A 10640-nucleotide genomic window follows, 5' to 3' on the forward strand; every position below is an offset into this window, starting at 1 on the left:
TGCATTTTTACAGAATGAAAATACAAATGTTTAGGGTCACCAGAAAATATTACCCTGCAACAGTTAATGGCCCTAGTTTTTGAAAGGGAGAGACTAAATGCAGTCATGAAAACTGGTCTCTTTGAAGGTTTTATTTTTCATCCAGGAATGCCACTTCTTTGGTTGAAGTATCATTAAATATGGACAAAGAGAGATTACTGTGAGTTTGAGTGAGGTTTTCCAAACCAGTGGTGGAAAGGCCACTTGTTTCTGCTATGAAAAGGGAAATCAACATTTGTGTTCATTTATCATGCTGATGGAAGGACACACATGGTTCTTGAGGAAAACATATAACAACTTCCCAATATTTGGACAAAATGGTTAAAGTTCTAGTTCTGTAGGATGGTGATCTTTGTGGTGAAATTTACTAATGGATGGTTATAGTCATCCTTGCAAATATAGTTTATATACATCCACCCCTCGAATATGCATTAAGAAAGGCACTAGAATATAGTTTAATCAGTTCATTGAGGTCTAGATTCAAGAAAGCAGCTTAGTATATGTTTGACTTTAAGCATGGGTGGGAGTCCCAGGGGCTTCACTGGGACTTAAGTATGTGCTAAAGTGCCCACCTTAAATAGGGATGCAGGGGCCAATGACCTTTCCTCTGCTTCCCAGGGGTTAAAGAGGGGGAGACTACACAACCGAAATTTGAAGTAACATTCATCGTGGGCAAATACTATCCCTGCCTGTACATTTTTAGGGGGGGGGGGAGTGCGTGGCTGTGCCCTAGGACAGCAGCTTGTGATGGGTGGTAGAGCAGGAAAAGAGAGTTTGGAGTCAAGGTACCAGTTGGGGTAAAACTAAGAAGACCGCTGATCAAAGACCTCACACAAAGAGTATTTTCCCGGGCGGGGGGCTGCTGCAGGCACCAAGAGAGGGATGTGGACAGAGACGAGAGGCTGGCCGCGGGAGGGCCCCGGGGGGAAGCGGTGCCCACAGCTGATGCGAGCACCGGGAAGGCTAAATAAAAAATAACACGCCAAAAAACCCAGCGCCACTTCAGGCCCCCGCCTTCTCCCGAGCCCGCCGGCCCCGCCACTCTCTGCGCGCACGCAGCCGGCGCCCCCACCCGCCGTGCCCGCGGAGCCCCCGCGGCTTGGTGGACTCCGGGCAGTAACAGCCGCGCCAGGGGCTGCGGGGCGGCCGCTGCGCAGGCGCTCCTGCAGTTCGGCGCGTGCGCAGTGGGGCGGAGGGTTCCGGACCCCCGGCGCGGCATGGGGCGCTCACCCCGCTCCGTTCTCGCGCTTGGGCCGGCCCCGTTAGAGCTCCGGGCGGCAGCCTCGGGCTGAGGCGCGGGGCCGCCCCGCACGGTGAGCCCCGGGGCCAGAGCCCCCTGCCGGCAGCGCCCGCTGCTCCGGGCCCGGTGAGCGCAGGGCGGGCTCCGCCCCGCGGGGGGAGGGGCCGGGGCAGGACACGCCCGGGAGGCGGCCGGGTCCGGGCGAGGAGCGCTGCGGGCAGAGCCGCGGGGCGGGGCAGCGAATGGCCGGTGTTCGCTCCACCGGAGCCGGGAGCAGGCGGGGGGCAGCGCTCCGCGGGCACCAGCCGCCAGAGGGAGCGTGTTGGCCCGGGCGGGGCGGGTCACGGTGCTGCAGGGAGCGGAGGGACCGGCCCCGCAAGGCTCATTCCCTGTCGGTGTCTGTCTCAGGTCGGGGGATGTAGCCCGCCCCGTCCCTGGAGCCGCTGCCTGATAACGGGACTGCAGGGAGCTGTGCTGGAGGCAGGTGTGTCTGGTGGGCGGGCCTGGCGCGGTGGGAACTTTCTTCTCTGTGTCTTGGCATGGCATCTTTCTCCCTTGATTTCTCCTCCTCCTCCTCCTTCCCCTGCTGTCTTTTCTCCTCCTTCCTTCAGCATCTCCAGCCACAGTCCCCTCTGGTCTCTTCCCCCTCCTGTTGGCCTTTTTTTCTCTCCCATATTCCACTTCCCTATACTTGGAGTGTCCGATGTTGGAACTACTACTAGTGTTGTAGCGGGGGTAGTTGTACTACTGAGATTATGGTTGAGGCGGAAAATTAAAAGGAACAGTCACAAGAGTGAAGTGCTTGCAAGCCGCATGGAAATTTTTTTCAAAACACCATTATAGAGGTTCAAACTATGTGTGTACATCAAATAAAAGAAAACAATGAAGAGCTGAAAAAAATGCCACCATGGCTAAACAGCAGTAAAAGATGCAGTCAGACACAAACAGATGTTATTTAAAAATTGGAAGTCAAATCCTACTGAGGAAACTAGAAAGGACCATTAACTCTGGCAAGTTAAGTGTAAAAGTATAATTAGGCAGGCCAGTAAATAATTTGAAGAGCAACTAGGAAAAGACACAAAAATTAACAGTGCCATTTTTTTTTTTTTAAGTACAGCAGTAGGAAGCCTGCCAAACGGTGAGCCCACTGGACAATTTTGTTGCTTAAGGAACACTCAAGGAAGATAAGGCCATTGTGGATAAGCTACATGAATTCTTTGCATTGGTCTTCACTGCAGAGAATGTTTAGGTGACAAATCCGAGGAACTGTCCTGGCTTGACGTGTCAATGGAGGAGGTTTGGGAACAAATTGATAAACAGTAATAAGTCCTCAAGACCAGATGGTATTCACCAAAGAGTTCTGAAGAAACTCAAATATGAAATAGCAGAACTACTGCAGAAATGTGGTATGTAATATATTGCTTAAATTAGCCTGTGTAACAGATGACTAGTGGATAGCTAATGTAATGCCAATTTTTAAAAAAGGCTCCGCAAGTGATCCTAGCAATTGCAGGCCAGTAAGACTAACTTCTGTACAAAGCGGATTGGTTGAAACTATAGTAAATAACAGAATTATTAGACACATAAAGGAACATGATGTGTTGGGGGCAAAGAATCAAGACGGCTTTTGTAAAGGGAAATTGTGCCTCACCAATCTGTTAGAATTCTTTGAAAGGGTCAACAAACGTGGGCAAGGGTAACCCAGTGAATATAGTATATTTGGACTTTCAGCAAGTCTTTGACAAGGTCCCTCACCAAAGGCTCTTAAACAAAGTAGCTGTTATGGGATAAGAAGGAAGAGCCTCTCATGGCTCAGTAACTAATTAAAAGATAGAAAACAAAGGGTAGGACTAAATGGTCAGTTTTCACAGTGGAAGGAGGTAAATAGCAGGGTCCTCCAAGGCTCTGCACTGGGACCAGTGTTGTTCAAAATATTAATAATTTATCTGGAAAAGGGGGTGAACAGTGAGGTGGCAAAGTTTGCAAATGATACAAAATTACTCAAGATAGTTAAGGCCAAAACTGACTGTGAAGAGTTACAAAGGGATCTCACAAAACTGGGTGACTGGACAACAAAATGGCAGATGAAATTCAATGTTGAGAAATGTAAAGAATCAACATTGAAAAACATAATCCGAACTATACATACAAAACTATGGGTCTAAATTTGCTATTACTACTCAAGAAAAAGATCTTGGAGTCACTATGGATAGTTCTTTGAAAACATCAGCTCAGTGTGCAGCAGCAGTCAAAAAAGCCAACAGAATATAGGTCCCATTAGGAAAAGGTTAGATAATAAGACAGACAATATCATAATGCAACTATATAAATCCATGGTATGCCCACACCTTGAATATTGCATACAGTTCTGGTCACCCTGTCTCAAAAAGATATATTAGAATTGGAAAAAGTACAGCAAAAGGCAACAAAAATGATTAAAGGGATGGAACAGCTTCCATATAAGGAGAAATTAAAAAGGAGGGACTGTTCATTTTAGTAAAGAGACAACAAAGGGGGGATACGATAGAGGTCTATAAAATCATGAATGGTGTGGAGAAAGTGAATAAGGAAGTATTATGTGAAGGAGTAAATAACACAAAAACCAGGAGATCACCCAATGAAATTAATAGGCAGTAGGTTTAAAACAAACAAAGGGAAGTACTTTGTACAATGCACAGTCAACCTGTGGAATCTGTTGCCAGGGGATGTTGTGAAGGATTAGACAAGTTCATGGAAGATAGGTTCATCAATGGCTATTAGCAAGATGATCAGGGACACAGCCCCATGTTCTAGGTGTCCCTAAACTTCTGACTGCAGAAGCTGGGACTGGACAAGAGGGGATGGATCACTCGATAAATTGCCCTGTTCTGTTTATTGCCTCTGAAGAATCTGGTATTGGCCACTGCTGGAAGACAGAATACTGGGATAGATGGACCATTGGTCTGACCGAGTATGACTGTTCTTATGAGATTAGTTTATTGTTTAATATATACTAGCAGTGCATTCAGCACGAGATGTCTAGTGTAAGCAGTATTTAGAGCAGTTCTCCATTGGGGTATGGCACCAGATTCTTCCAAGGGGAGTAAGTGACACACAATACTGAGTTAGGATGGCACATCATTCCCACATCCTTAAACAATTTACTGCTCCAGGTTTAGCCCTGTGAGGTATGTGAATGTGTGGAAGAAGATGGGATGATAACATGTGGGAGAATGAGAAAATGGGTAGGCAATAAAAAGAATGAACTAGGATGGGTGGAGGTTACTGGGCACACAGGAAAGTGCTGGGATTCAAGTGAAGGGGCATTGAACACCAAATCCATACAAATAAGGATGTGGAAGGGTGGAGCTGGGGAATCACCTGTAGCAGGGGGGGAAAGATGGGACAGAAAAGGAAGGTGATGGGGCGCGCAAGGGGCAAATCACATACTATACATAAGAGAATGAGTAGAAGGGTATGTATGGGGAAAGTCAGTGAGTTGGGGAGGGGGCTGTTGATTTGGTATTCAGAGGTGGATTACAGTTTTGTGGGGCACTGGGCCAGAGCAAGTGTGGGCCCCTCCCCATCCCTTCCACCTGCACTTTCCTTGCCCCCCCCCAAATCCCCACCCCTCTAGTGCTCCTGCTGGGAAATGGGGTTGGGGCATGGGGGCTTCCCCATCCTAGCACTCCTGCCAGGGAGTGGAGGCTTGCCTGGCGCTCCTGCCGGGGAGCAGATTCGGGGCACAGGGAAATAAAGTGCCTGGTGGTCACTCATACATAATGATATATCTCTAGCAATGCAAAGAGAACACTTAATATGAATCTTCTGATAAAGCCCTGTGTAGTGAAGGGAGTCTGTCCTGGGAGTTAAGTGAATAAGTTTGAATATCTCAGTCCCGCCCATGTTTAAAGGAAGAAAAATGTTTGCTGTTCTCTCAGGATTGGCTAGGGCTATCTGATGTGGAAACTTTAGATGGCTGACACACAAATAGGCCAAATAACATAAAAGAAGCAACATGGCTGGCAGGGATTTAAATATTGAAGAGATGCAATTTAAAATATTTTATAAATTGTACTAGACCCCAGAAGGACTTCTGCTAGCTAGAAGCAAGGAGACAATGATCTAGACTAGAAAAGTAGAAAGCAATTAGAGTACAGTAATGTTTTGGAGTGGCCCAAGAACAACAACATCAAAAATAGATGATAAAATGTTCTTGCTGCTTCTGTTATGTAGCCTGGCAGGCTGTTGGTCATTACTGAGCGTTTAATACGAAAAGGGCATGTGGTTTATTTGTGTGGAAAAGTTTGTCAGGATCAATGTTTACCAGGGAAAATGAATTTCAGATCTAACAAGTCCCATCTTATGATGATATACATATTGTGGAGAAGAGTAGAATAGATGTAGAAGGGTTTAAAGAAGTGTGGGAATAGTTTTTAAATCATATTACAAAACAAGGGAAAACTCAAAACCAAATCTCTGATCACCAAATATGTGAAATGGATGCATCCACATTATTAAATTCTAAAACAGAAATTGTAGAAATTCTTAATGGTTTTTTTTAAGAGTAGAGAAACGAGTAGCTGTTACCTTAATTATTCAGATTTGCCAAAAGGATCCAATTAAAATAGAGGATTTAATTTTATGGAGATATAGAAATGTTCCATTTGATGATCATAGTAAACTACCCAGTGTCCCCTACAGTGAAACTAATGTACAAAGTCTCAGTATTATTCTGTTCACCAGAAAAAGATCTCTGTTGTGGTTGTTTCGTTTTACTTAATATGAATGTTGGCGAGTTGGCTAATGAAATCATCACCTGTTTTTTCTCAGAAGGGCTGTGATTGGAGTTGAGAACGAGATGAACCAATCATGAAGGACTATAAGAACATGGTATACTTACATCCACAGTAAGCCATATACACTCTCCGTATATGACACCACAGGATGGACGAGGTGGACTGGGAGTCCGATAACGGCACTTATGACACAGGTGAGGAGCATTCAGATGACTCCAGTCATTCCTCTGAGCGGGTGGGTCGCAAATCTAGTCTCCAGTTGGAGGTAGACATAGACTACTCTCAACCATGCAGTCCTGGTTGTAGCCCTGCTGGACCTTCAGGTAAGCAAGAACTCCCTGTAGAATTGCAGTGTGAAGATGAGGAAACCTATGAGACCTACTACCAGAAGCGAGGTGAGACTACAGCTGGGGTCTTTGTCACTTCCAACACCAACTTTGACCTTCAATGTGAAGATGAGGATCTGGAGTTCTACTCCTCTGAGGAACCTCAGGGAGGATTAAGTGAGGATGATGAAAACATCATTCTTGTTGATGCTTTTGATGAGGAGGACCTGGAGCCCATCTCTGGAGAAGCTTTGCCTTATAGGTGCAAGAAGTGTGGTGTCTCTTTCCAGGATCTGGGTGAATTACAAGAACACAAACATATCCATCTGACAGAGCATTCATACCAATGCCCCATCTGTGGCAAAGAGTTCTTCCGTGCTGCAAACTTGCGAATGCACAAGCTCATTCATTCTAGTGACAGGCCACACAAGTGTCCAGAGTGTGACAAGGGTTTCATCCGCACGGCTGATGTCTGGAGGCACCTACGCAATGTGCACAAAATTGAGCGCTCCAAGGTAGTTTTGGGAAATGGCATGGTTAGGAACCCATGGTCAATATTGCACCAAAACAAGCATGGCAGTGGAAACACTGACCAGCAGTGTTCAGAAAATAAAAAGCCTGGGGAAGAAGAGTCTAAACCTTACATCTGTCCAATGTGTGGCAAAGGTTTCCGTAAACCTAATCTGCTGTCGAAACACAAAGTGATCCATCGAGAGGACAAACCATATAAATGTCAAGAATGTGGTATGGCCTTTGTCCAACTACTGAGGTTGAAACGGCACCAACAGACTCACTCTGGAGAGCGCCCTTTCTATTGTGAAGAGTGCGGAGGGACGTTCACAAGACTGGCATCACTACAGCGCCATCAGCGGATCCATACTGGAGAAAAACCCTACTCTTGTGCTTACTGTGGTCATTCCTTCACAGAGTCAGGCACTCTAAGGAGGCATGAGCGCACACATAAAGTGGACAAATCTTAGTGTTTAGGGCTCTATGATTGCGGTCACCATTCTTTGCCTGTCACTAGAACAAGAACTGTTCAGTTATCCTAGAGAGATTGCTCCCAGCCCCCCCCCCCACATACACAAACTGGTCCACAACTCTCTTCCTGAAGGAGGGCCAGTATAAGTCTATTATGGAGATATTGCCTTGTAAGGAACTCCATGATCCCTGCAGGTAGTCAATACTGACCGGCCTGGCACCTGTCTTGTGGAGTTACAATAGGAAAAAGCTCCATGTCCATTAAATAATGAGGTCAGAGAAGTCAAAGGACATATATGGAAGTGAAGCTCCTACAAGGTAGTGAGCATTGTCATAACTAGCTGGACTTTTCTTGGGGTGCATTAAGTTGAGCTTTTCTCTAGGCCTGGTGTGTTAAATGGAGCCCTACTGCAGTCCTGGGCTGAACTGATTGTGACTGCTCTTCAGCACTGGATTTGGAGATCTGTCATTGCAGTCTTTGCAAGGACTGCACAGTCCATTTAGTCAGAGCTGGCCAATCCATACCTTCTCTCTGTGCATTCTGTCATGTTTTTATTGAAGTATGTTTGTTTGGGAGAGAAGTATGTTGGCTGTAAAAATCCAGACCCTAATAAATTTGACAATTAATTAAACAGCTGAAGCCAATACATACTCTTTTGTCCATGGTTATGTATGTATATCGGTGGGTGGAAAGAGACTTGTATAAGTGGCTGTGAAGTGTGTGGAAGAGTGGATTGTTTGTATGGATCTGTGCCACTTGTGTCTAAGTGGAGTAGAGACCATTCCCAGCTACTGCATTACAATAACAAATATTTGAGAATTTAAAATCAGAAGAGTGGCAAAAACAACAAAGTGAAAATTACGTCTTGCTGATTATTACATTTTAATTTAAATTTCCTTGTTTCTGGGGCCCTGTGAGCATGAGGAAATTCATCATAACAAATCATTTGAATGCCATGAACTCACAATGCCTGTACCTAGGGCCTTGTGTGCTGCACAAAGTGTTCACTAGAATCTTAGCTGTCATTTTAAAAATTAAGTCCCAATAAAACCTAGTTCTCAGTGAGATCTGCCGGAGTCTGCAAATACTGGAAACAATTACTCTAAAGGAGGTCTGAACTGCACAATTCATCTTAGGGGATCTGTTGACTTTGAAACCTAATGATGGACATTAAAATGTTAACATTAAATATTTAATGGCTGATCATTTTAGCAGGAACATCCAGTTTATGTATTCATCCCACAGTTCCAAACTGCCTCCCATGCCAAAAGATACTGGTATCCCAAAATTACTGGCTTCCCTCAACAAATTATACAGTGCAGTTATGCATTTTCAATATGAAGTTCTGCAGCACATTGACAATGTAAAATTTTGGGGAATCATAAGGTTACTTACATTTAGTATCAATTCAAGTAACATAAGGGATACTGTACTGATTGTATTATTCATTTGCATATTCAATTTAGTAAAATACCGATTTTTAAACTGATCTGAATTTCCGTTCTGCTTCACTGAAGAGCTGTGGACTCCAAGCCCCTTGCCACAGAATTTAGGTCAAACTTGCTGCAAAGTTCATGGCATGGACTATGCCTATACAATACCTTGCATCCGTAAAACAGCCATCCCAACTGTTTTACAAACCTTGGTCACGCTAGATTGTTGCTGTGTGTGGAATGGGGTCTTGAGCTCAGATCAATCTTAACTGCTTTAATCTACAGTGATTTATTTTGATTGTGGATGGGATGTCAACCATTAGTTTCTCAAATTCATTTTAATTTCATCCCACAAAGTAGTTACTGGCATTAGAAAATTAGCCAGTACCACAGCTCCTAGGAACACTGCTGGGCACTGTGGAATATAAATTCTGAGCTTCCCAAAATCACCAGTAAAACCATGACTGTAAGGCTTGAGGAGAAAAAGAGCAGCTAGCCTGAGAAAATAAAGCATAGGTCAGAGTAAATTGCCATACTTCACTCTTCATAAGTCTGATCTAACAACCCCAAGTGCGCATACAGCCAGGATTTCTTCCCCAGCTCAGGGCTCAGATGCTGAATTTATCCCTTCTTGTATTGCTTCCAGTAATGTCCCAGAATTGAAAGTATGTTTATGTGTGTTGGACAAGTCCTCCATATAGCACAGTATTAATGAGGGAAACTGCTGTGTCCTTCCGTGTCTTTTAGACACTGATATACTGAACATTTTGGACCCAGAGCTAGAGGGACTCTGGCAAATTTGGACAAAACAAAAATAATTTCTGTGGAGGCCACTAGCTTACTCCTAAAGAAAATGAAGCTGCCAACTACAATAAAAGCTGTTTTATCTGGCATGTTGGGGAAATGGGGAGTGCTGGTAAGTGAAAAATGCCAGTTAACGAAGAGGGAGGGAGTTTGGGAGCTGGAGGGGGTGCGAGGCTGGGGGCTGAGGTGCGGGAGGGCGTGCGGGGCGTGGGCTGTGGGAGGGAGTTTGGATGTGGGAGGGGCCTCGGGGCAGCAGTTGGGGGTGCAGGGTGCCAGATCCGGGAGGCTCTCACCTTGGGCAGCTCCCCACAAGTGGAGACCTGTCCCGGCTGCTCCTAGGCGGAGGCATGGCAGGTGGCTCTGCGCACTGCCTCTGCCTGCAGTTGCCCCCCTCATAGCTCCCATTGGCCACAGTTCCCAGTCAATGGGGGCTGCAGAGCTGGCACTCGGGGCGGGGGTAGTGCAGAGAGCCGCATAGGAGCAGCTGGGACAGGTCACCACTTGTGGGGAGCCACCCAAGGTGAGCAGCCCCCGAATCCAGCACCCCACATCCCCTCCTGCGCCCCTACCTGCTGCCCCGAGCCCCTTCCTGCACCCAAACTTCCTCCCAGAGCCCACATCCCATCCCGCACTCCAACCCCCTGTCAGCCCTGCACCAACCAGACTATAAACTGGAATTTCAATGAAGATCAGAAATGCCAGGTTATAGAGCTTTCCGGTTGGTGAAGTGCCGGATAAAACATCTTTTACTGTAATTATATTTGCCCTCTCTCCTCCCATTTTAGCTATTTATTATTGTAACTGGCCATGTAAACAGCATGGGGTGACTTTGGTGGTGTCCTAGTGTGCCACATGACAGATTCAGGGTTTGTAAGTGATTTCAGAGACTTATCTACTCAGCTCGATAAACATCAGACGCTCTGCGGATCAGATGACTTTAACCACGTGTTGTAAATTCCTCTAGGTAAGATTTCGCAGCTCAAGCTGGAAAGTTCCTCTACCTCTGATTCCTTGAGTTGCAGTCATGGGCGTTTTCTT

The 10640-nt window shown here is 45.7% G+C and overlaps 1 protein-coding gene across 12 annotated transcripts; it reads left to right on the plus strand.

Moving 5' to 3' along the window:
- Positions 1-1206: 1206 nt before the first annotated feature.
- Positions 1207-7996, plus strand: LOC311525288 (uncharacterized protein). Of its 12 annotated transcripts, none has more exons than XM_084637303.1 (4): positions 1207-1405; positions 1688-1763; positions 2397-2685; positions 6092-7996. In XM_084637303.1, exon 4 carries the CDS (start codon positions 6206-6208, stop codon positions 7361-7363), a length of 1158 nt encoding a protein of 385 aa, XP_084493429.1. In that variant the 5' UTR covers positions 1207-1405; positions 1688-1763; positions 2397-2685; positions 6092-6205; the 3' UTR covers positions 7364-7996. The 12 variants fall into 12 exon arrangements, with proteins under 12 accessions (XP_084493429.1, XP_084493425.1, XP_084493427.1 ...); XM_084637299.1 differs by having other exon boundaries at positions 1207-1352; XM_084637301.1 differs by lacking the exon at positions 2397-2685.
- Positions 7997-10640: the final 2644 nt, after the last annotated feature.

Source organism: Lepidochelys olivacea, assembly GCF_965140295.1.
Source record: "Lepidochelys olivacea isolate rLepOli2 genome assembly, chromosome: 8".
NCBI lineage: Eukaryota > Metazoa > Chordata > Testudines > Cheloniidae > Lepidochelys > Lepidochelys olivacea.